Source organism: Mus caroli, unplaced genomic scaffold, assembly GCF_978045245.1.
Source record: "Mus caroli unplaced genomic scaffold, Mus_caroli_1 scaffold_15, whole genome shotgun sequence".
NCBI classification, from domain to species: domain Eukaryota; kingdom Metazoa; phylum Chordata; class Mammalia; order Rodentia; family Muridae; genus Mus; species Mus caroli.
The window spans coordinates 106,929,411-106,955,800 of record NW_028227270.1 but is presented as its reverse complement, the minus strand read 5'-3'; the positions used below and the strand labels follow the sequence as shown (position 1 = coordinate 106,955,800).

Sequence of the window (26,390 nt, the reverse complement as noted above, 5' to 3'; positions counted from 1 at the left end):
AGGGAACAACAGTGTCAACAGGTCAGACCTTGGAGCTCCCAGGGACTGAACCACCAACCAAAGTATACACATGGAGCAACCCATGGCACTGGCCACATATGTGGTAGAGGATGGCCTTGTTGGTCATCAGTGGGAGGTGAGGCCGTTGGGCCTGAGGGTGTTTGATGCCTCAGTGTAGGGGAATGCCAGGGCAGGAGGATGGGAGAGGGTGGGTGGATAGGGGAACATTCTTATAGAGGTAGGGGTAAGGGGGATAGAATAGGGGGTTTCTGAATGGGAGACCTGGAAAGGGGAAAACATTTGAAATGTAAATAAAGAAAATATCCAATTAAAAAACCAAAAAAACCCAAACCATAAAAGACAAAACAAAACAAAACAAAACAAAAACAACCCTGACACCCAGGAGGAGTGGCTACGGCCCTTCAGTGCTTCTGCTTGGCTTTTCTTGTTAAAGTGGACTGGAGGGAATGTCATATCCATATAGCTACACAAGAAATACTGTATGCCTCGTCACCTGGCACAACAGGGCCACGTCAATTACAATCTATTTGAGAATATTTTAACTTCGTGCTGGACTGGTACTCATTCCTAGAGAAGTCTGGTCCTTCATCCGGCCAGTCCAGCTTGATGTTCCATACCCTCAGGGTAGGAGACTGTAAACCTTGCTTCTCCTGCTTCTTTCTCTCTGCTCCTTCTTTAGCCTCCAGGAGAGGTGCAGGCTCTACCGCAAAGCCCAGGGGCTATGGCCTGCGAAACTGGTCCACTCAGGGTCTTACCTCATAGAAACCCCTGAGCAATGCCTCCGTCTGCTGCACCACGCCACGCTCCACGCGCCACTTCACCATCCTCTCTATGTATTCCTTCTTGTTCTTCTCAGTCACCTGCGTGTTGGCACCTCCAGACTTCAACTCTCTTTCTGTCACCTTGCAAATAAACAGGAGGATCATGATGCTTATCATTCAGGAGACATTTTTATTTAGGTTGACAACAACACACAAAAAAAGGCAGTTTTACTTCCCGGAACTTACTGAAAAAAGTTTCTGTTGTTTGAAGAAAATTCTTAAGCAACTTAGAAGAGCTACAATTTATTTACTTATTTTTGTACAAAAAGGAAACATTTCTTTCTTTCTTTCTTTTGTTCTTTTAAAAAAGGCTTATGTATTTATTACGTATACAATGTTCTGCCTGCCTGTATGCCTGGGCACCAGAAGAGGGCACTAGACCTCATTATTGATGTTTGTGAGCCACCACGTGGTTACTGGGTATTGAACCCAGGACCTCTGAAAGAGCAGCCAGTGCTCTTAAGCTCTGAGCCACCTCTCCAGTTCTAGAAACGCATTTCTTTAACTCAAAGGGTATAATGGAAACAAGTGAGAAATAACCTGGGTTGTTCCTTAAGGTGGAAGGAGCCAAATATCCCAACACTATAGTCAGATACTTGATGACTTTATGTATCTCAATTAAGGCAACAAGTTGCAGCTGTTGTGTGGCAAATTCTTATTGTATACCTAAAAAGAAGTACAGTAGACTTGGGTAGAAAGATTTGTTTTTCTAAGCTGGCTGTGAATGTGGCTATGATGCAAAGCACAGAGAATCTTCACTCAAACAGGAACTCATGTTTTTAAAGACAAACTCATCAGCCAGAATCTAGGATCTGTGAGCTATCTTTTTGTGTACTCGAGAATATGAAAATATATTTCATGTGTTTTTCTAAGCATATATATATATTATATGCTACATATATTCTTTATTTTCTTTTTCTCTGGAAAATATATCTAAGAAAATTTATACCAATTTAGATATCATTAACAGATATGGAGGGTTTCATACCTGTTTGACCAACAGATTTAATACTACATTAATACATTGTTATAGAAAACACATGGGAAATTTTTGGGTTTAGTGTCAAGATCTACGCATACTGGAGTACTAAGTGGATGTAATGAAAGAACTATTATGTAGTTTCGAAGATACAGAAATACCTTGTATCTTATGGTCTACCTTAAATATTTTCTGATTCATGATTACGTTTGATTTTCAAAACTCCTGCATAGGGTAGAACCATGTCACAGTGACAGACATAAGGAAGATACCCTGGCTGGGCTATTAAAAAAGAAATCCTGGGGCTGGAGAGATGGCTCAGCAGTTAGAGTACTGGCTGCTCATACAGAGGACCTTGGTTTGAACCAGTGAGAGTTTTGTTTCTAATTTAAAAATAAAATTCTATTAACATATGATTCAGCCATCCTATACTTGAGATAATATACATGTAATACATATGTAATCCAAGAACTAGCAGTAGGGCCCAACCAATCCACTCTTGTTAGCAACGTTATTCACAATAACCACAAGGGGAAAGAAACAGTTATTTGAAAGATCTAGGCTCAAAATCATAAAAATAGAAAGTGTATGGCATTTTCTAGGAGTTAGGGTTTGGGAGGAGTTAAGGATGTTTTTTAATTGGTAGAATTTCAGTTTTGAAAGAAGAAAAATTCTAGAGATTGGATGCCAAATGACATGAATACATTTAACAATACTGAAGTGTATACTTTAAATTTTCTAAGATGGTCAAGATTTATACTATGCATTTACCACGGTGAACAACAAAATGTCTTTTCCAAGTTCACACCATACAAACCTGTCCAAAAACTTCTTCATTAACAGTGAAAGTGAGATCTAGAATATCTGTGATGTTGTTGTCCTTCATCCACTGTAAACTCTGGTGGAACTCCTCATCCAAATATTCTAGGTCACTCAGATCACATGGCCTGGGAGAATTCAAAGGCAGCAAGAAAAGTTGAGTAAACAAATATGGTTTCCATACTCCATTCCAAACATGATTGTTTGGCTTCTCAATAAAGCATCATCGGTTTCACAATTACTTGAGACTTTTGAATGTATTGAGGAAACAGTAATTGAATACTTTTAATTTATTTAATAGTTTCCTTTTGAAAAGAAACTGCTAAAATTTCAATAATAAACATGAAATAATTATTGACTCACAGGTACCTAAAAAACAAACCAATTCTACTCAACTGCTTAATACAATGTTTCCAATGTTATGATTTCTACATAAATGAATTAATGTCCATTTGGTTTTGCTAATTTCTTTTTTCTTTTTTTTCGAGACAGGGTTTCTCTGTGTAGCCCTGGCTGTCCTGGAACTCACTCTGTAGATCAGGCTGGCCTCAAACTCAGAAATCCGCCTGCCTCTGCCTTCCGAGTGCTGGAATTAAACACGTGCGCCACTACGCCCGTTTGTTAATTTCTTATACCTACAAATGCCTTTCTATTGCACTAAAATGTATGCAAGATACATATATTTAAACTTAATAGGAATGGTTGAAATAAAATTGGCAGAAAAGGCCAGAGACATGAAGAAGGGCAGCACTATCATCCTGTGGCTAGGCTACATGGAACCATCCTACAATCACTTACAGCTTCAGGAGTCCCTTATAGAAGGGTCTTGTGAAGAAAGCATCCAGGAGGTACTGATGGATCAGAGCTAGGCCCAGGATACGACCACTGAATCTAAACCTGAAACATACATAAAGCAAAGAAGTTTAAGAGTTCCTAGGAATTTACATTACTGAGTATTTTAATTTGTACAAATTTTCAAAATGTAGCTTTATTCATGGTGTTGGTGGTTGGATCAAGGGCCTAACATATCCTAGAACATAAGCTACACCACTGAGTATCCTCTTGCCCAACTCGATGAGTTTTGTATAGTATTCAGCTTAAAATGAATTTGCCCATTGATGATATAAAGAGGCTTCCATTCTCTTTACCACAAACAATGGTCATGTGATTGGTATGTCCTAAATGAAACCTATGCTCCATGATTAGACTGCTGTTACTTATCTAAGAAGAGAAAAACATTGAGGAAGGGAAATGCAGGAACCTAAAATATAAAGCACAATTTAGACCCAAAGAGAACCTGGACCAAAATGAGAGAAAACCATCTCTCTGACCATTATGTCTTTGCTTATTCAGATATTTTATAATGTTACCTAAAGTCCACATACTGGGAGACGGAAGCTTGAATATAGGTCACAGGTGGCAGATAATATTTAAAGACAGTGAGGAACAGTGCTATGCAATCACAATGTGATGACAAATAACCCAATAGAGAGAGAGAGAGAGAGAGAGAGAGAGAGAGAGAGAGAGAGAGAGAGAGAGAGAGAGAGAACACTGTAGCTGTCTTCAGACACACCAGAAGAGGGCATATTGGTCCCATTATGGATGACTATGAGCTACCATGTGGTTGTTGGGAATTGAACTCAGGACCTCTGGAAGAGCAGTTGGTGCTCTTAACCACTGAGCCATCTCTCCAGTCCCCAAAAGTTCTCTTAATTCATCATAGTGAGATGCAAAACTACAGCTCATAACCTATAGGCAATAACATGATAGAAAGCTAAATACATCCCACTTGTACATACAGAAAGTCCAAGTACAATACAGTACTAACAACCACTGACATTGCAAGGACTTTAAAACCACAGACAGTAAGCCTGATGTGGTCACACATGCCTGTAATCCAAGCACTGGGGAGACCGAGGCAGAAAATCATGAGTTCAAGGCCAAAATGGGCAACCTTATGAGACCCTGATAGTCAGTTTGGAACAATATAGAGTCACTAGCGAAGACAGTATTAATGAGAAATTGTCTTCATTGGGTTATCCTGGTGGAAAATCTGGATGAAAAATCTGTGGGTGATTGTCTTGATTGCCTTAATAAATGTCTGAAGATACAGCTAGAAGGTGGGTGGTATCACTTTCTGGACTCCTTGAGTATAAGAAGCTACCTGGGTACTAAGCAGTTAATTCACTTCTCTCAGCCCTTGACTGTGGATGTGACATAACCAGATGTCTAACTTACTGCCACCTTGATTTTCCTGCAATAATGGCCTGTAACCTAGAAATAGAAGCCAAATAAAACTTTTACCCCTATGTTGTTTTGTTATAATGTTTTATCACAGCAATGGAAATGAAACTAGGATGCCAACTCACAGAAGGAAACAATGTAAGGTGAGGCTATTTTGGTCTCGTTCAGCTTATTTTCTAGAATGGAATCAGACAAAGCAAACAAGGACATGGAGCACAGGAGAAGGCTGACAAAGGACAAGGAGCTACAACAGAAAATAGACAGAACCAACCAGTTCCAATACACGCCCTCCAGCCCACACAAGTAGTGTTTCAATTCCAAGTGACATTTAATCTGGCACTGCTTACCCAGTATTTACCAGGCATATTTATGACCATAAATGTGCTCATGTTTATTTCTCTTTCCAGAATTAAGAAATAGACATGGACAGTGAATGAATGTCCATTTCCTTCCTCTGCCTAAGCTGGTCCGGAGCTGAGTGTCAATATCTGATTTTACAAACATGGTTGAGGCCATGATGATAAACCCTGCAGTTATTGATCCTTTTTTTTTTTTTAATGAATGCTATGTAGGCTATGATAACAGTTTTCTTTGTGGCCTCTGTGAATCCATGCAGAACTTTTATGAGTAAGAAACAGAAGAAGGCAGCAGCCACACCCATCCTGCTGTGGGTTCACAGGCATCTAGAGGCAATGATTTGAGAATCCAAATTATGATCTCTTGGGTTCTTGGGCCACCTGTCATAAAAATAGGCTAGTGACAGGTTTTCAGGCAGGAGGCACTGCAACCTTTTGCTGCTGACATTTTGTATTCAGACCAAGACCCACTTCATCCAGATGTGAGCTCCATTAGTTATCTATCCTTTGCTAAGGCTGGACACAGGAAATAGAATACTCATGAGCTGTGTGTTAATTAATTTGTCCCAAGGTGCGAGAACAGGCTAAAAAAATAAACGTAACAAATCCAGCATATCTGCTTTGTTCAGGTTACTAGAAGTCCAAAATGGATTTCATTGTTCAAAGTGGAAGAATACTGCCTACTGAATTCCAGATAAGAGGGAGGACTAAAAACTGTCAGTGTGATTTGGAATGGGAAGGTATCAGAAAAAAAAAGTGGACTCAAGAAAATGAGGAAAACCTAGAGAGAGAGAGAGAGAGAGAGAGAGAGAGAGAGAGAGAGAGAGAGAGAGCCTTCAGAAGAAGAGAACATCCATCTGAAAAGCAGAGAACAGAGGGAGAAGAGAAGGAAGAGAAAGAAGGAAGCCAAGCTGAGCCTGGTTCCAGCCGGGAGGCTTCTAAACAGGGAGAGGGGAAGAAAAGCCTCATCTAAAAGGCAATCTACTCACTCTGGTGAGAAGATATTGGTGGTCCTTACCACAGGAGAAGCCTCAAGTCCAGATGTGGCTCTGGTCAACACAGTGACTTTTCTGGTGGGATAGGTCAGCACTGGAGGGGAGTTCACCAGAAGGCTGTGGCTGTCAGGCACCTTTGTGTTGTTGTTAAACTATTTTTATACTTTGAGAATTTCATGAATGTATACAGTGCATCCTAAGTATAGGTTCCACACACTTCTTTCTTCTCCAAGGCCACCTTCCCTTCTAGCTTAAAGTCCTCTTTTTCCTTTTTAACCTTATTTCTCTCTTTTTTCCTTTTTCCCTTATTTTTTTTATTGGATATTTTCTTTATTGACATTCAAATGTTATCCCCTTTCCCAGTCCCCCCCACCCCGAAACTTCTTATTCTCTCCTTCTCCCCTGCTTCTATGAGGATGTTCCCCACCCACCCACCCTCTACCGCCTCCCTGCCCTTAAATTGCCTGGGACATCGAGCCTTTACAGAACCAAGGGCCTCTTCTCCCATTGATGCCCAACAAGACCATCATATGTGGCTGGAGCCATGGGTCCCTCAATGTGTACTCCTTGGTTGGTGGTTTAGTCCCTGGGAGCTCTGGGGCGTCTGATTGGTTGGTATTGTTGTTCTTCCTATGGGGTTGCAAACCCCTTCAGCTGTTTCAGTCCTTTCTCTAACTACTCCATTGGGGACTCCATCCCCAGTCCCATGTTTGGCTGTGAGCATCCCCCTCTGTGTTTGTCAGGCTCTGGCAGAGCCTCTCAGTAGACAGCTATATCAGGCTCCAGTCAGCATGCACTTCTCGACAGCCACAATATTGTCTGAATTTGGTGACTGTATGTGGGATGGGTACCCAGGTGGGGCAGTCTCTGGATGGTCTTTCCTTCAGTCTCTGCTCCACACTTTGTCTCTGTATTTGGTCCCCTGAGCATTTTGTTACCCCTTCTAAGAAGGAGCAAAGCACCCACACTTTGGTCATCCTTTTTCCTGAGCTTCATGTGGTCCATGAGTTGTATTGTGGGTATTTCATGCTCTGATTAATATCCACTTATCAGTGAGTGCATACCATGTGTGTTCTTTTGTGACTGAGTTACCTCACTCAGGATTATATTTTCTAGTTCCGTCCATTCTTCTAAGAATTTCATGAATTCATTGTTTTAGCTGAGTAGTACTACATTGTGTAAATGTACCACATTTTCTGTATCTATTCCTCTGTTAAAGGACATCTGGGCTCTTTCTAGCTTCTGGATATTATAAATAAGGCTGCTATGAACATAGTGGAGCATGTGTCCTTGTTATGTGTTGGAGCATCTTTTGGATATATACCCAGGAGTGGTATAGCTTGGTTCTCAGGTAGAACTATGTCCATTTTTCTGAAGAATCACCAGTTTGATTTCCAGAGTGGTTGTACCAGCTTGCAATCCCACCAGCAATGGAGGAGTCTTCATCTTTCTCCACATCCTTGCCAGCATCTGCTGTCACCTGAGTTTTTGATTTTAGCTATTCTGACTGGTGTGAGGTATAATATCAGGGTTGTTTTGATTTGCATTTCCCTGATGACTAAAGATGTTGAACATTTCTTTAAGCGCTTCTTATCTATTTGAGATTTCTCAGTTTAGAAATCTCTGTTTAGCTCTGCACACCACTTTTAAGTAGGGTTATTTGGTTCTCTGGAGTCTAACTTACTAAGTTGTTTGTATATTTTGGATTGTTAGTCCATTGTCAGATGTACAGTTGGTAAAGATCTTCTCCCAGTCTCTGGGTTGCCATTTTGTCCTACTGACAGTGAGTCCAGTGATATTGACAGATATTAAGGACCAATGATTGTTGTTCCTTGTTATTTTTGTTGTTAGAGGTAGAATCACATTTATGTGGTTCTCTGGGTTTGCTGTGAGAAGATTACTTTCTTGCTTTTTCTTGGGTGTAGTTTCCTTTCTTGTGTTGGAGTTTTCCTTTTATTTTCCTCTTTAGGGCTGGATTGGTAAAAAGATATTGTTTAAATTTGGTTTTGTCATTGAATATTTTGGTTTCTCCCTCTGTAGTAATTGAGAGTTTTGCTGTATATAGTAATCTGGGCTAGCATTAAAAAATATGGAATGCTTCATGAGTTTGCATGTCATCTGTGTGCAGGGGCTATGCTAACTGTGTATTGTTCCAATTTTAGTATATGTGTTGCTGAAGCAAACACTCTAAAGCCCTCCTAAAAATACCATAGGAAAAAAATACTACTGTAGAAATTTTCTAAAATATAAACACACACACACACACACTTAGAAGAGGAAAACATTGCCTGTAATATATACTGCAAGTCCAACATTAGAAATAAGCTACCTATTATTGCAGTTGTAAGCTGGTAAGCTTTGCTTACCTTGAGACCTTGAAAGTCAGAGCCTATTGCTGAAGTCATCACATACGTAAGTCAGATTATGGAGACGTTAAGATGGTACCGACCTGGAAGCCTCATCCCTATTAACTAGCTCTCAGTATTGGAAGATGCTATGCACCCTACCACTATCCATACCACAAGAGAAAAGCAACCATCACTCTCACCTAGCTATGAGCCCCGTGAGTTAGAACAGAGACATTCCTGGTAAAAATGCCATTGGTGCAATAGTGGAATGACTGCCATCGAGGAGACTAACCAGTTTCTGATTAAATTTATTGGTAACTGCACAAGATGACCCATACCTAACGTCATTATTGTAGCCACGAACTTGTAGTTGGATATGATATAGACCTTTAGAAAGAACCTACTACTATTATTTAGCTAACAGACACAGTATTTTTTATTAGATATTTTCTTTATTCACATTTCAAATGTTATCCCCTTTCCTAATTTCCCTTCTGAAAACCCCATATCCTCTCCCCACTCTCCCTGCTCACCAACCCACCCACTCCCACTTCCTGGTCCTGGCATTCCCCTACACTGGGGCGTATAACCTTCACAGGAACAAGGGCCTCTCTTCCCATTGATGACGGACTAGGCCATCCTCTGCTACATATACTGCTAGAACCACAAGTCCCACCATGTGTTTTCTTTGATTGGTGGTTTAGTTCCAAGGAGTTCTGGGGGTACTGATTAGTTCATATTGTTGTTCCTCCTATGGGGCTGCAAACCCCTTCAGCTCCTTGAGTACTTTCCCTAGCTCCTTCCTTGGGGACCCTGTGCTCTGCCCAATGGATGACTGTGAGCATCCAATTCTGTATTTGCCAGGCACTGGCAGAGCCTCTCAGCAGACAGCTATATCAGGCTCCTGTCAGCAAAAATCTTGTTGGCATCTGCAATAGTGTCTGGGTTTGGTGGTTGTTTATGAGCTGGACCCCCATGTGGGACAGTCTCTGGATGGTTATTCCTTCAGTCTCTGCTCCGAACTTAGTTTCTGTAACTCCTTCCATGGGTATTTTATTCCTGCTTCTAAGAAGGATCAAAGTCTTCTTTCTTGAGTTTCATGTGTTTTGCAAATTTTATCTTGGGTATTCTGAGCTTCTGGGATAATATCCACTTATCAGTGGGTACATATCTTTTGTGTTCTTTTGTGATAGGGTTACCTCACTTAGGATATCCTCCAGATCTATCCATTTGTCTAAGAATTTCATAAATTCATTGATTTTTATAGCTGAGTAGTACTCCATTGTGTAAATGTAACACATTTTCTGTATCCATTCCTCTGTTGAGGGACATCTGGGCTCTTTTCAGCTTCTGGCTATTATAAATAAGGCTGCTATGAACATAGTGGAGCATGCATCCTTATTACATGTTGGAGGTTCTTCTGGGTGTATGCCCAGGAGAGGTATTGCTGTGTCCTCAGGTAGTACTATGTCCAATTTTCTGAGGAACGGCCAGACTGATTTCCAGAGTGGTTGTACAAGCTTGCAATCCCACCAACAATGGAGGAGTGTTCCTCTTTCTCCACATCCTTGCCAGCATCTGCTGTCACCTGAGTTTTTGATTTTAGCCATTCTGAATGGTGTGAGGTGGAATCACAGGGTTGTTTTGATTTGCATTTCCCTGATGATTAAGGATGTTGAACATTTTTTTTAGGTGCTTCTCAGCCATTCGATATTCCTCAATTGAGAATTCTTTGTCTAGCTCTGTACCCCATTTTTAATAGGGTTATTTGGTTTTCTGTAGTCCAACTTCTTGAGTTCTTTATATATAGATATTGGATATTATCCACCTATCAGATTTAGGATTAGTAAAGATCTTTTCCCAATGTGTTGGCTGTCATTGACAGTGTCCTTTTGCCTTACAGAAGCTTTGCAATTTTACGAGGTCCCATTTGTCAATTCTTACCTTTCAGCACAAGCTATTGGTGTTATGTTCAGGAATTTTATTCCCTTGTGCCCATATGTTCAGGGCTCTACACCACTTTCTCCTCTGTAAGTTTCAGTGTTTCTAGTAGAGTTCCTTGATCTATTTAGACTTGAGCTTTGTACAAGGAGATAAGAATCGACCAATTTGCATTCTTCTACATGCTGACTACCAGTTGAACCAGCACCAATTGTTGAAAATGCTGTCTTTTTTCCACTGGATGGTTTTAGCTCCTTTGTCAAAGATCAAGTGACCATGGATGTGTGGGTTCATTTCTGGGTCTTCAATTCTATTCCATTGATCTACCTGTCTGTCACTGTACCAGTCCCATGCAGGGTTGTTGTTTTTTTTTTTTTTTTTTTTTTAAATCACAATTGCTCTGTAGTACAGCTTGAGGTCAGGGATGGTGATTCCATCAAAGGTTATTTTATTGTTGAGGATAGTTTTTGCTATCCTAGGTTTTTGTTATTTGATGTTATTCCAGATGAATTTGTAAATTGTCCTTTCTAACTCTGTGAAGAATTGATTTGGAATTTTGATGGGGATTTCATTGAATCTGTAGATTGCTTTCGGCAAGATAGCCATTTTGATTAATCCTGCCAATCCATGAGCATGGGAGACCTTTCCATCTTCTGAGATCTTCGATATCTTTCTTCAGAGACTTGAAGTTCTTATCATAGAGATCTTTCACTTCCTTAGAGTCACACCAAGGTATTTTATATTATTTGTGACTATTGTAAAGGGTGTTGTTTCCCTAATTTCTTTCTCAGCCTATTTATTCTTTGTGTAGAGAAAGGCTATTGATTTGTTTGAGTTAATTTTATATTCAGCCACTTTGCTGAAGTTGTTTATCAGGTTAGGAGTTCTCTGGTGGAATTTTGGTGGTCACTTATATAAACTATCATATCATCTGCAAATAGTGATATTTTTACTTTTTCCTTTCCAATTTTTATCCTTTTGATCTCCTTTTGTTTTCTAACTGCTCTGGCTAAGACTTCAAGTACTACAATCAATAGGTAGGGAGAGAGTGGGCAGCCTTGTCTAGTCCCTGATTTTAGTGGAATTACTTAAAGTTTCTCTCCATTTAGTTTGATGTTGGCCACTGGTTTGCTGTATATTGCTTTTATTATGTTTAGGTATGGGCCTTGAATTTCTGATCTTTCCAAGGCCTTTTGTCATGAATGGGTGTTGGATTTTGTCAAATGCTTTCTCGGCATCTAATGAGATGATCATGTGTTTTTTTCTTTGAGTTTGTTTATATAGCTGATTACATTGATGGGTTTCTGTATATTGAACAATCCCTGCATCCCTGTGATGAAGCCTACTTGATCATGATGGATGATCATTTTAATGTCTTCTTAGATTCGATCAGTTGTTTTTGATATATTCATAACATCCAGAAATTGGAAACAACTAACTGCTGAATATACTGCATACTTAAGATGTGGGGTTCAGATTATTCAAGCTGGATCTTACTTGAAAGCCACTTTCCTGAAATCTATTGTACATGGTTCCAGAAAACATGCAACCTTCCAGTGAAGGGCTAAACAATTAAACAGTGCTACTCAGCTACAATATCTATGAATCACAGCAATCACCATCATGATATGAGATGCTTAATGTGGCAGTGTCATTCACATATTGGTGGGAATGGAAAACTATCTAATTGGACTTAAGACCCACTCAACAGGAGGAAAATCATTTTTGGTACTGAAAACCAATGCAGCTTTTCAGAACTACTGAGGTCACAAACCTTAGCAAAGTGTCTATTACAGCTACTTTGCTAGTCTCGCATAATTCCTTACTATCTCCTAGATCTTATCATTATACCCAAAGGTAAGTATAGCTACCACACCTCACATCAAAGAAGTCTCTCTGTATATTTTGGATATTAGCCCTCTATTGGACATAGGGTTGGTAAAGAGCTTTTCCCAGTCTCTTGGCTGTCCTTTTGTCCTACTGACAATGTCCTTTGCCTTACAGAAGCTTTGCAATTTTATGAGGTCCCATTTGCTGAATCTTGATCTTAGAGCTTAATCTGTGTTCTGTTCAGGAACATTTTTCTTGTGCCCATGTGTTCGAGGCTATTCCCTACTTTCTCTTCTATTAGATTCAGTGTATCTGGTTTTATGTGATGGTCCTTGATCCACTTGGACTTGAGCTTTATACATGGAGATAAGAATGTATCGATCTGCATTCTTTTACATGCTGACTGCCAGTTGAACCAGCACCATTTGTTGAAAATTCTGTTTTTTCCCCACTGGATGGTTTTAGCTCCTTTGCAAAATATCAAGGTGTGTAAGTTCATTTCTGGGTCTTCAATTCTATTCCATTGATCATCTTGCCTCTCTCTGTACCAATACAATGCAGGGTATTTTTTTTTATCCCTATTGCTCTATAGTGTAACTTGAGATCAGTGATGGTGATTCCCCCAGAAGTTCTTTTATTGTCGAGAATAGTTTTCAATATCCTCGGTTTTTTGTCATTCCAAATGAATTTGAGAATTGCTCTTTCTAACTCTATGAAGAATTGAGTTGGAAATTTGATGAGGATTGTATTGAATCTGTAGATTGCTTTCAGTGAAATGGCCATTTTTACTAAATCCTGCCAATCCATGAACATGGGAGGTCTTTCCATATTCTAAGGTCATCTTCAATTTCTTTCTTCAGGGACTTGACTTTTTGTCATACAGATCTTTCACTTGCTTGGTTAGAGTCACACCAAGATATTTTATATTATTTGTGGCTATTTTGAATGGAGTTGTTTTCCTAATTTCTTTCTCAGCCTGTTTGTAATTGGTACAAAGGAAGATTACTGATTTATTTGAGTTAATTTTATGTCTCTCAACAGAAAAACATATACAGAAAATGCACATTTACACAATGGAGTACACAGTGATTAAAAAGAATGACTTCATGAAATACTTAGGCAAATGAATGGAACTAGAAACTATTCTGAGTGAGGCAACCCAGACACAAAAGAATATACATGGTATGTACTCACTGATAAGTGGATATTAGACCCAAACCTCACAATGCCTATGATACAACCCACTTAGAAGAAAGGAAAAACTGTGTGGATGCTTCAGTCCTTTATTGAGGGGGGAACAGAATGATTGTGGAAGGTGAAGGGAAAGGGGGTCCTAGGAAGGAGGGAGGAGGGGGAGGCAGTATTAGGAACTGGAGGGGATGTGAGAGAGGTACAGAGGGTTAGAAAATAGAACAAAAATATCTAGCAAGAAAGATGAAGAACTGGGGATAGTCACTGGAGGGTTCCAGACACCAGGGAAACGTGAGGTTCCTAGGACTCAATGGGGATGACTTTAGCCTAAATGTGCAGAGAACGTGTAGATTAAACCTATAGTGACTACCTCTGTAGATAAGCACGGCCCCTGGTTTAGGGATGGGGCCACCCACCCATCTCAGTTTTTAATCCAGAAATGTTCCTGTCCAAAGGAAGAACAGGGATAAAAAATGGAACAGAGAGTAAGGAAGGGCCATCCAAGGACTGCCCCACCTGGATATCCATCATGTCCACAGACTCCAAACCATTTTTGATGTGGTCAAGAGGTGCTTGCTGACAGGAACCTGGTGTGGTGGTTTCTTGGGAGGTCCAGCCAGAAACTGACCAATGCAGATGTGGATGCTTTAAGTCACCCATCAGACTGAGCTCAGGAAACCTCATGGGAGAGCTGGCAGAAGAACTGGAGGAGTGGGGGGGGGTGTTGCAATACCATTGGAAGAACAACATAGGCTTTCCTGACCACCCAGTTCTCCCAGAGAGTAGACCACCAACAATAGCTCTAGATACAGATGCAGCAGAGGATGATCTTGCCTGACAGCAATAGGAGTGGAGGCCCTTGGTCCTGGGGAGGTTTGAGGCCCCAGTGTAGGGGGATACTGGAGCAGTGGGGCAGGAGAGGGTAGATGGGTGAGGGATCACCCTCATACAGGTAAAGGGAAAGGGTGAGGGGGGATGTGGGATGAGGCATTGGTGGAGGGATAACCGGGAAGTGGGATATCATTTGAGATGTAAAGATTGGAATGATTAATATATGTATATAAAAAAGTCTCTCTCTCTCTCTCTCTCTCTCTCTCTCTCTCTCTCTCTCTCTCTCTAAACAACAACAACAAAAATGGAGTCAGTCACAGAAGAACATAACTGCACACAATACACAATATAGAGAACCAGAGTTCATGGGGAGCCCAGCCCCAATGGATACATCTTATCCATTGGTCCTGTATCTATGACTCAGGGAACATCAATGAGGAGAGGTGGAAAGATTTTACAAACCATAATACCAGGAAGTCTGATGTGAAAAGTCTTTCCTAGAAATGGCTGCATAAACAATACAAGGGCAATGTCAATCTCAATGAACATGTTAACATGGAATGGGCAAATTTTCTTGGTGGCCCATCCCTAGACAAAGAACTAAATGTAACAAAGGACTAAAGGAGAATTTGCTTCTCCTAGGGATGATCTTCTTCACTGGATATCCAATGCATAGTAGTAAGCCTTAAAACCATTTATACATAACAAAAATTGACTCCATAGGTTGTATTGATGTATATTTGTGCCTACACACACACACACACACACACACACACACACACACACACACACACACACATATATTTATAATGTATGTAGCAATACTAATAAAAGAAAAAAGACTATCAACTTGAGAGTGTTGGGGCATGGGAGGAGTTTAAGGGAGGTTAACTGGGTGGGATTAGAGGGAGGTAAGGGAGAAGAAATGTGATATAATATAATGCTATTTCAATTTTAAAAATGAAAAGTGAAAAATATAAGTAAAAGGATAAAAAAGAACTCAGGTAAATAATTGGAACTAGAAACAGACAACTTGAGTAAGGTAACCCAATCACCAAAAGACAAATATTTCATTTTCTTTTTATATATGGATGCTAGTTTTTAAGTTTCAGATATGTATGTTTCAATTGTAACTAAGAAGTTAGTAGCTAGGAAGTGACCAGGAGGTAAATAGGAACCTTTCAAGGAAGGGAATATAGTGTTATAAAGAGATAAAGGGAAAACTAGATTAGCAGGATTAAAAAAAAGGAGGGTTATGGGAGGACAAAATAAAGGAAGGAATATGGAAAGGGGTAACTAACATTAAGGTGTTTTAAAAAGCCATATTGAAGTTTACTACTGTGGAAGCTTTCTAAAATATATACATAATTAAAAGTAATTTATATGAAGTCACTGTATAATAGGGGAGAAAATGTCCCAAGTAGAATCTTATGCCACTAAGTAAATTATCCAGTGTCAGGAATAAGTTACATCCTGGCAAGTCATTGGCTAAACATGTCCTATATCCTCTGACAATCATCACAGAATATTTTCAAGGTTATTAGTTAACTTCACAAGATGATGGTGAGGTAAGAAAGAACCTTTTGTTGAAGACATTACTTACTTATGTCATTGAATATGAAGAAATATAGCTGGTGCCTGACTAGAACCTTCACCCCCTACTGACTAGCATCCACGGTACTGAAACTGACTTTGCATGTTGCCAGAGAAGAAAAGTAATCCTCAGTATTACCCAGCTCCAAAATCCTGAGACCTACAAAAGCAACCTGTCTACAATATGTATTGATGTAGTAATGGCACAATTGTTTTGGGGGTAAATAACCACTTTTTGGTTGGATTTAAGGCCCACTCTATGTGATTGAACCCACACCTGACATAATAAAAATATATTTTATGGTCACTTGAGCAGTGTCAGATATGGGATCTGTGTCATGGAGTGGGCCTTAAATCCAAGCAGGTAATGGTTGGTTACTTTTACAAACATTGTGTCAATATTGCACTAGTGCAAGATACAGGCAGATCATCATTGTATACTGGAGTTTGTAGCTGGGTTAGTGTTTATCTTTCTTCTTTGGCAGCATGAAGAGCACTTTCCAGTATCATGAACACAGTTAAAGGCTTTAGGTAGCACCAGTTTGACTTCTCTATGTTCAGTGAGTTGTGTAGGTGTTGTCTTCAGCAATGTGGCATTACTGTCAGTCTATGGAGCTTTAGGTAGCACCAGTTTGACTTCTCTATGTTCAGTGAGTTGTGTAGGTGCTGTCTTCAGCAATGTGGCGTTACTGTCAGTCTGTGGAGAGCAACCTATAACCTTTGCAATAGCCTGGGTTGTTTGGTGATTGAACAAACCATAACATGACTCTGAACAACATTGTGCTATATCTATAGATCAGTGGCTTGATCAGCTATCACCAGAGTTGTTTACTCCTTTAGTAGATGGGAACAAGTACAGAGGCTCAAAGCTGGACTATGTTCAGAGAGTGAGAGACTAAAACATTCCATCCTAAATGGAATGTTTCCATCAAATCCCTCCATTCAGGACTCTGTCAACCCTGTGAAAGAAGATGTGGGAAAATTGTAAGAACACCTGTGAAATACAATGAAATATGGCCCGCTAAACACATAAGGCCAGGGTACATACAAACTCAGAGATTGTGGCAGCATGTACAGGGTCTGCATGGGTCTGCACCAAATGAAGTCCTAGTGTTGAGAAAAGTAGACACAAACATATATCCCTAACTCAGAAGCCATCTTCAATAGCTCACAAATAAAAATTCGTTCTTTCCAATAGAAATGTCTCACTGGGGATACAGACCACTCTTAAGGGCTGGCCCTATACCCAGCAGTAGATGGCCAACACAAAATCAACTCAACGGCATCTTTGGAGGTTCTTTGCCTCATAATGTTTTGTGAGGCTATTTCCTCCTTTCTCTCTCTCTCTCTGTCTGTCTCTGTCTCTCTGTCTCTGTCTCTCTCTCTCTCTCTCCCCAGCTCTCCCTCCTCTTCCACCACCTCCTTCATCTCCTTCACCTCCTCCTCCTCCTCTTCCTCTTTTTTAACCTTTCGGGTTCTTTGCATATATATTATGGCTTTTAGTTTTGTGTTTTTATGGGATTCCCATAAAAACACAAAACTAAGGAGTTGGTGGAACAAAAACTTTAATAAGAATATTTTGTATAAAACAACCATTTTCTACCTTGGTATGACTCTAACTAAGGAAGTGAAAGATTTGTATGATAAGAACTTCAAGTCTCTGAAGAAAGAAATTGAAGAAGATCTCAGAAGATGGAAAGATCTTCCATGCTCATGGATTTGCAGGATTAATATAGTCAAAATGGCTATACTGCCAAAAGCAATCTACAGATTCAATGCAATCCCCATCAAAATTCCAACTCAATTCTTCACTGAGTTAGAAAGGGCAATTTGCAAATTCATCTGGAATAACAAAAAACCTAGGATAGCAGAAACTATTCTCAACAGTAGAAGAACCTCTGGGGGAATCACCATGCCTGAACTTAAGCTGTACTACAGAGTAATTGTGATAAAAACTGCATGGTACTGGTACAGTGACAAACAGGTAGATCAATGGCATAGAATTGAAGACCCAGAAATGAATCCACACACCTATGGCCACTTGATCTTTGACAAAGGAGCTAAAACCATCCAGTGGAAAAAACAGCATTTTCAACAAATGGTGCTGGCACAACTGGCGGTTATCATGTAGAAGAATGCAAATTGATCCATTCTTATCTCCTTGTACAAAGCTCAAGTGTAAGTGGATCAAAGAACTCTACATAAAACTAGAGACACTGAAATTAATAGAGGAGAAAGTGGGGAAAAACCTTGAAGATATGGGCACATGGGAAAAATTCCTAAACAGAAGAGCAATGGCCTGTGCTGTAGGATCAAGAATTGACAAATGGGACCTCATAAAATTGCAAAGCTTCTGTAAGGCAAAAGATACTGTCAATAAGACAAAAAGGCCACCAACAAATTGGGAAAGTATTTTTACTAATCTTAAGTCTGATAGGGGATTAATATCCAATATATATAAAGAGCTCAAGAAGCTAGACTCCAGAAATTCAAATAGCCCCATTAAAAAATGGGGTATAGAGCTAAACAAAGAATTCTCAACTGAGGAATACCAAATGGCTGAGAAGCACTTGAAACATGTTCAACATCCTTAATCATCAGTGAAATGCAAATGAAAACAACCCTGAGATTCCACATCAGACCAGTCAAAATAGCTAAAATTAAAAATTCAGGTGACAGCAGATGCTGGAGAGGATGTGGAGAAAGAGGAATACTCCTCCATTGTTCGTGGGATTGCAAGCTTGTACAACCACTCTGGAAATCAGTCTGGTGGTTCCTCAGAAAATTGAACATAGTACTACCGGAGGATCCCGCAATACCTCTCCTGGGCACATATCCAGAAGATGTTCCAATTGGTAATAAGGACACATGCTCCACTATGTTCATAGCAGCATTATCAATTTTATGATCTATGTCTTCTTAGAGTATTTTAAGTAAGCAATTTTTCTATCTTATATCAATTGACAGTTGTTATAACATCAATGTCTTTGGTTATCTGTAATATCTTACATTTTCTGTAATGATTAGTATTCTTGCTTCTATGGGTGTTAACTTAGGATTTTGGCTCTTGGGATCCAACTATTCCTGGCTAACTACTCCAAATGCAGTTTTCCTAGAGAAATGTTACTGACTTTTAACTCAAAAAGACAACAAATTTTAAATATGAGAAAGTGAGCATTAGAGACCTTACCATTCAAGATAGTTTTCTACAAATGCTGACATGGGGCTGATCTGTACTGTGTATGTGTCATTTGCAGAATACTCAAAGAGTCCATAGTAAGGGTTGAAGAGCTCCTGAGACAACAGGAAGAAGAACTCTCGAGAAGGGCCACTGTAGTCCAGCCTGCAAAGGAAGCACAGGTCCAGGAAGTTCAGTTTTATGATAGTCTTTATCCATGACCTAGTGAGGACTTTCAGGTATGGGATCTGAGAAGCAGTCTCTCCTCTTTGCAGTGAACTCCAAGTAGTAGTATCAATTTATAGAAGACAATATTGGTTCTGTGGTACTTTTAAACCAAATGTCTACAAATGAACTCCTACGACAATTGTATTTCTACTTCCCCTTTTCAACTATCAAGTATCTATAAGATAAAACACACAGCTAGCCCATTGTAAAGAGGGCCTTGCTGTGGGAGCATAAGAAAAAATTCCTACAAAAGTGTGTGTGTGTATGTGTGTGCATTTATACAAGCTTACAAGTCAATTTCACTTGCCTTTAAGGTAGTTGAATTGCACATGTAGGTAATTAATGAAGTCACAGAAAGCACATGAAAACTATGGTATGTAATTTGACATATGCATTTTGGGGTGAAGAGTTTTGGTGTTTTTCATTCTCAGAAATGTACGCCACCTATAAAGTAAATGTCCAATTGTTCAGAATTTTAATTTATATTATACTTTAGTCTTGGGACCTCAGACTTTGGGATATACCAGTAACTCAGAATTTTTTCTTTTTCCTTTTTCTTTAAAGAGAAAGAGTCCCAAAGCTTTAGAATGCCCGGGGAAAGGAAAGTTTACTAAGAGTTTATGCTTAGAGCCACTTTAGGCCAATGGTTTGTATCCACTCTGTTCTTTCCTGGGAGACATTGCCTCTCATGCCTAGGATTTGATTTTCCCACTCTGATTTGTATGAAGCTTCTGGTGCCTCACCCCTCCTCTCCAACAAAGGTGATGTAGAGCTTGTTTCTCTGGAGCTCCTTCCTCGAGTATGCCATCACTTGATTGAAGGTCCCCTCCAACAAGTGGTCCCGACGGATGATGAGCCTGAGAATAAAAAGTCATGGTGAATGGAAGCAGTGACATCAGGGTACTGAACACTGTTGCATGTCAATCATGAGTACTCATTATTATAAATTCACTCATTAGCTTCTAAGGAGAGAGGAAAAGACAAGACAGAGGTACTGTCAGTTTGGTACTGGGCTTGACACATTCAAAATGCTGGTACTCAAAGAACACATGTATGCTTATCATTGGACAAACCCAACTGTATTTAAAGTTATTGTTTTGTTAAGTGGTATCAAGTATCTTAGGTTAGGAGGTATCTTAAGTTAGGATTTTAAATTTGAGCTCAGCTTTTAAATTAAAATAATGAACACACAGGGCATGTAACATTGTTTTTACTTGGACTTGATTGCAAAGTTGCAAATAATTCATAAAAATTTCTTTGATTACTTTTACATGAATGGAAATATAAGATTTTAGTTTGGGTTAAGGGTCTCTGTTTTCTGGAAAGGTCTGTTTTTGATGCCATGTACCTCTTTGTATTAAATATATAATTCGTTCTCTTTTTCCTCCCCTTCCCTATCTTCTCCCTTCCAATTACTTGCACATTATTTTTTTTCTCCTCCAATTTTCTAATTTCTCTAGTCATCCCTTTCAGACCATAATGTTACCATATTAGTATGTCCAATGTTCAAGATGCAAAAACTGAATAGATAAAAAAGGTAACTCCCTTAATTTAGGGCCCAGTCCTAGGTACTTACTTAATTTTACCCGGACCCTGTCCAAATCCTTTGGCTTCCAGTTTTCGGTAGAAATTGCGGAGCTTAGCTTCAAAATCCCTTCGGTATGGTGAAGGGGCTCTTGCGCTGGCTCTCTGTAAACCTGTAGAGAGAAGCACACGGTGATTGTCATGGGTTTTCATTCAAGAACAACTGTGTAGGGTGGCAGCAGAGCCATGGAAGCATTTCCTTAGCCTTAGAGGCCATCTCTATGAAATCCCTTTCATTGCTACAATGCAATAACTTTTATATTATACACAAGTAAGATAGCAAAGAGAAAAGTGGATCCTGATCAGAAAGTGTATATTTTCCACTTTAATTATTCAAGTGTGTTTCTAGTAAAAGCACCTCCATGAAAATTACTTTGACTTGTTCATTTCTTGGATAATTAAAAGTATTAAGATTCAGAAATGAAAAAGGAGACATAACAACAGATCCTGAGGAAATCCAAAACATCATCAGATCCTACTACAAAAGGCTATAGTCAACAAAACTGGAAAACCTGGATGAAATGGACAACTTCTTAGACAGATACCAGGTACCAAAGTTAAATCAGGATTAGATTAATGATCTTAACAGTCCCATTTCCCCTAAAGAAATAGAAGCAGTCATTAATAGTCTCCCAACCAAAAAGAGCCCAGGACCAGATGGGTTTAATGCAGAGTTCTATCAGACCTTCAAAGAAGACATAATTCCAACTCTACTCAAACTATTCCACAAAATAGAAACAGAAGGTACTCTACCCAATTCATTCTATGAAGCCACAATTACTCTGATACCTAACCCATACAAAGATCCAACAAAGAAAGAGAACTTCAGACCAATTTCCCTTATGAATGTTGATGCAAAAATACTCAATAAAATCCTCGCAAACCGAATCCAAGAACACATCAAAATGATCATCTATCATGACCAAGTAGGCTTCATCCCAGGAATGCAGGGATGGCTTAATATACAGAAATCTATTAACGTAATCCACTATATAAACAAACTCAAAGACAGAAATCACATGATCATCTTGTTAGATGCTGAGAAAGCATTTGACAAAATCCAACACCCCTTCATGATAAAACTCATGGAAAGATCAGTAATTCAAGGCCCATGCCTAAACATGATAAAAGCAATCTACAGCAAACCAGTAGCCAACATCAAAGTAAAGGGAGAGAAGCTGGAAGCAATCCCATTAAAATCAGGGACTAGACAAAGCTGCCCACTTTCTCCCTACCTATTCAATATAGTACTTGAAGTCCTAGCCAGAGCAATTCGATAACAAAAGGAGATCAAGGGGATACAAATTGGAAAGGAAGAAGTCAAAATATCACTATTTGCAGATGATATGATAGTATATTTAAGTGACCCTAAAAATTCCACCAGAGAACTCCTAAACCTGATAAACAGCTTCAGCACAGTAAGTGGATATAAAATTAACTCAAACAAATCACTGGCCTTTATCTACACAAAGGATGAACAGGATGAGAAAGAAATTAGGGAAACAACACCCTTTATAATAGTCACAAATAATATAAAATACCTTGGTGTGACTCTAGCTAAGGAAGTGAAAGATCTGTATGATAAGAACTTCAAGTCTCTGAAGAAAGAAATTGAAGAAGATCTCAGAAGATGGAAAGATCTCCCATGCTCATGGATTGGCAGGATTAATATAGTCAAAATGGCTATACTGCCAAAAGCAATCTACAGATTCGATGCAGTCCCCATCAAAATTCCAACTCAATTCTTCACTGAGTTAGAAAGGGCAATTTGCAAATTCATCTGGAATAACAAAAAACCTAGGATAGCAGAAACTATTCTCAACAGTAAAAGAACCTCTGGGGGAATCACCATGCCTGCCCTAAAGCTGTACTACAGAGCAATTGTGATAAAAACTGCATGGTACTGGTACAGAGACAGACAGGTAGATCAATGGCATAGAACTGAAGACCCAGAAATGAATCCACACACTTATGGTCACTTGATCTTTGACAAGGGAGCTAAAACCATCTAGTGGAAAAAAGACAGCATTTTTAACAAATGGTGCTGGCACAACCGGCGGTTATCATGTAGAAGAATGTAAATTGATCCATTCTTATCTCCTTGTACAAAGCTCAAGTCTAAGTGGATCAAAGAACTCCACATAAAACTAGAGACACTGAAATTAATAGAGGAGAAAGTGGGGAAAAATTCCTAAACAGAAGAGCAATGGCCTGTGCTGTAGGATCAAGAATTGACAAATGGGACCTCATAAATATGCAAAGCTTCTGTAGGGCAAAAGACACTGTCAGTAAGTTAAAAAGGCCACCAACAGATTGGGAAAGAATTTTTTACCAATCCTAAATCTGATAGGGGACTAATATCCAATATATACAAAGAGCTCAAGAAGCTGGACTCCAGAAATCCAAATAACCCCATTAAAAATGGGGTACAGAGCTAAGCAAAGAATTCTCAACTGAGGAATACCGAAGGGCTGAGAAGCATTTGAAAAAATGTTCAACATCCTTAATCATCAGGGAAATGTAAATCAAAACAACCCTGAGATTCCATCTCACACCAGTCAGAAAGGCTAGGATCAAAAATTCAGGTGACAGCAGATGCTGGCGAGGATGTGGAGAAAGAGGTACACTCCTCCATTGCTGGTGGGATTGCAAGCTTGTACAACCACTCTGGAAATCAGTCTGGTTCCTCAGATAACTGGACATAGTCCTACCGGAAGATCCAGCAATACCTCTCCTGGGCATATACCCAGAAGATGTTCCAACTGGTAATAAGGACACATGCTCCACTATGTTCATAGCAGCCCTATTTTTAATTGCCAGAAGCTGGAAAGAACCCATATGTCCCTCAACAGAAGAATGGATACAGAAAATTTCATACATTTACACAATGGAGTACTACTCAGCTACTAAAAACAATGAATTTATGAAATTCTTGGGCAAATGGATGTATCTGAAGGATATCATCCTGTGTGAGGTAACCCAATCACAAAAGAAGTCACTTGATATGTACTCACCTATAGATGGATATTAGCCCAGAAACCTAGAATACCCAAGACACAACTTCCAAAACACAAGAAAATCAAAAAGGAGACCAACCCGTGGATACTTAATTCCTCCCTAGAATAGGGAATAAAATATCCATGGAAGGAGTTGCAGAGACAAAGTTTGGAGCTAATACAATAGGATGGACCATCCAGAAACTGCCCCACCTGGGGGTCTATCCCATAATCATCCACCAAACCCAGACACTATTGCATATGCCAGCAAGATTTTGCTGAAAGGACCCTGATATAGCTGTCTCCTGTGAGGCTTTGCCAGTGCCTGGCAAATACAGAAGTGGATGCTCACAGTCATCTATAGGATGGAACATAGGGCCCCTAATGTAGGAGCTAGAAAAAGTACCCAAGAGCTGAAGGGGTCTGCAACCCTATAGGAGAAACAACAATGTGAATTAACCAGTACCCCCAGAGCTTGTATCTCTAGCTGAATATGTAGCAGAAGATGTCCTAGTTGACCATCATTGGGAAGAGAGGCCCCTTGGTCTAGCAAACTTTATATGCCCCAGTACAGAGGAACGCCAGGGCCAAGAAGTGAGAGTGAGTGGGTAGGGGAGCAGGGCGGGGGGAGGGTATAGGGGACTTTCAGGATAACATTTGAAATGTAAATGAAGAAAATATCTAATAAAAATGTGAAAAAAAGAAATTTAAAAATAAATAAATATACTCATGGGAGAAATCTGTGCAAAATTAATAAAAAATACAGATTTTGGCATGACACACAGACAAAAACGTATTAAGATAAAACAAACTAAATAAAAGCTTTTCTTATCAGTTGACGTTGAGAAATGATTGAATGTAGAATGAGCCAAGAGGACCTTAGCATTTGTAATGTTCCATTCTTCTATATTGATACTGTTGCTTATTTGAGAAACATGCTTATAAGCTAGAACTCACACATTTAGGGGTTTATATTAGATCAATATTTCATGAACTGTGTAACTGATGGTGGATGCTGTGGAATTTTTTTCTGAACACACAACTAAAAGTTAATTCAAAACCAAACGAGTCCTCAGTACATCTGGCAGAACTCTCCTGTACTCCACACCACCGTATTGCAGCTTTGGTCTGAACACACTACATGTATTCTTTGCACTGTGCATCGTGTCATGGCATGTTATGCAAATGGATGCTGCCTGAACAAGCTTCGCTTGTAGACTATTGCAAGAAATGAATTATTACAGAGGACAAACACCTTTTAGTATTTTCCTCCTGTCTTTCCTCAGCATATAAATATCAAAACTGATATGTAATTGGATTGAATTGGTTAGAGTGCTTGATTTTAAAAAGCCTTCCTTAAATTTCATTTGAAAACAAATCAATGAAAATGGGTTTAGGATTAGAACAGAATTTCCAACAGTTTCTGAAATAGCCCTAAATATTCTTTTGTCGTATATGTTTGTATAAAGCAACATTCTTAGAAGGAACATTTATAAGACCAAAAAACTTAGACAAATCTGAAGAACAATGCAGATACTGTATGACCACAGCATCAGACAGTCAACATTTAATTATTTTGTTGAAATAAACAAGGACCTGCACAGCACTGCTATGCAAACTTGCTTTTGCCTGTAACAAATGCCTTTGAAGTGCTTCGAGCAGCCATTGGGGCTCAATGACAGGTAAGGTGGGGATCCAGCTCTATTAGGGGTCAGAGAGTAGATATTGTAGGCGTTTAAGGCAAAACAGCTTTGTTAGCATTGCTCATATCTACTGCTCTAAGTATGAAACTCCCACAGAAAATACAAATATAACTAAGCCTGGGCAGATTTCTAGAATCATCACTTAGAGATACCGAGGTTTCATTTTATTGTTCAGTTGGGCATGATGACACACTCCTGTAATCTCAGCATCTGGGAGGCTATCTCAATATAACCATGAGCTTTAGGCTAGTTTGGGATAGTTATTAGAATATTTCTCATTTTCTTTCTCAACCATTTAGAAACATAAACATGTCCCACTGTAGCTTGGGGAAACTATCAAAACAAGCAGCAGTTTAATTTGTCAATACCTGATTTACAGTGTACTTTTGATTAGAATGGAGAGAGAGAGAGAGAGAGAGAGAGAGAGAGAGAGAGAGAGAGAGAGAGAGAGAGAGAGAGAGAGAGAGAGAGAACACACAAATACAACTGTTTTGTATTCTCTTTCAGTTAGTGAAAACACACAGGACCACTTAGGTGACACTAGACCAGAATTCCAAGTTACCTGGGGAGTTCTGAGGTGAGGAACAGGGTGAACAGCGGGGAGAGAAGCTATATCCAGGGTGGAAGGCAGATTGCAGGGGAACGTAGGACATGATCTCTTCTTCAAAGAGACTAAAGGTTAAAAAGAGGAAAGTTAGTTATCTGTCTCCCCATGAGAAAGTATAGACAGAC

At 39.4% G+C, this 26,390-nt stretch overlaps 1 protein-coding gene and 1 non-coding gene across 9 annotated transcripts in view; both read right to left on the bottom strand.

Moving 5' to 3' along the window:
* Positions 1-26,390, bottom strand: part of Hecw1 (HECT, C2 and WW domain containing E3 ubiquitin protein ligase 1) — a 287,293-nt gene that overhangs the window by 17,897 nt on the left and 243,006 nt on the right. For all 8 annotated transcript variants that reach the window (XM_021180044.2, XM_029468498.2, XM_029468503.2 and 5 more), the window contains 7 exons: positions 26,221-26,330; positions 20,952-21,072; positions 20,119-20,232; positions 19,160-19,312; positions 3,439-3,537; positions 2,639-2,768; positions 777-923 (listed from right to left, as the gene is read on the bottom strand). In XM_021180044.2, coding sequence (XP_021035703.1) covers positions 777-923; positions 2,639-2,768; positions 3,439-3,537; positions 19,160-19,312; positions 20,119-20,232; positions 20,952-21,072; positions 26,221-26,330 — 874 coding nt within the window. The remainder of the gene's footprint in view (positions 1-776; positions 924-2,638; positions 2,769-3,438; positions 3,538-19,159; positions 19,313-20,118; positions 20,233-20,951; positions 21,073-26,220; positions 26,331-26,390) is intronic.
* LOC115029189 (U6 spliceosomal RNA) lies at positions 8,319-8,421 on the bottom strand. Its single transcript, XR_003834743.1, has one exon. It is a non-coding gene; the product is annotated as a U6 spliceosomal RNA (small nuclear RNA).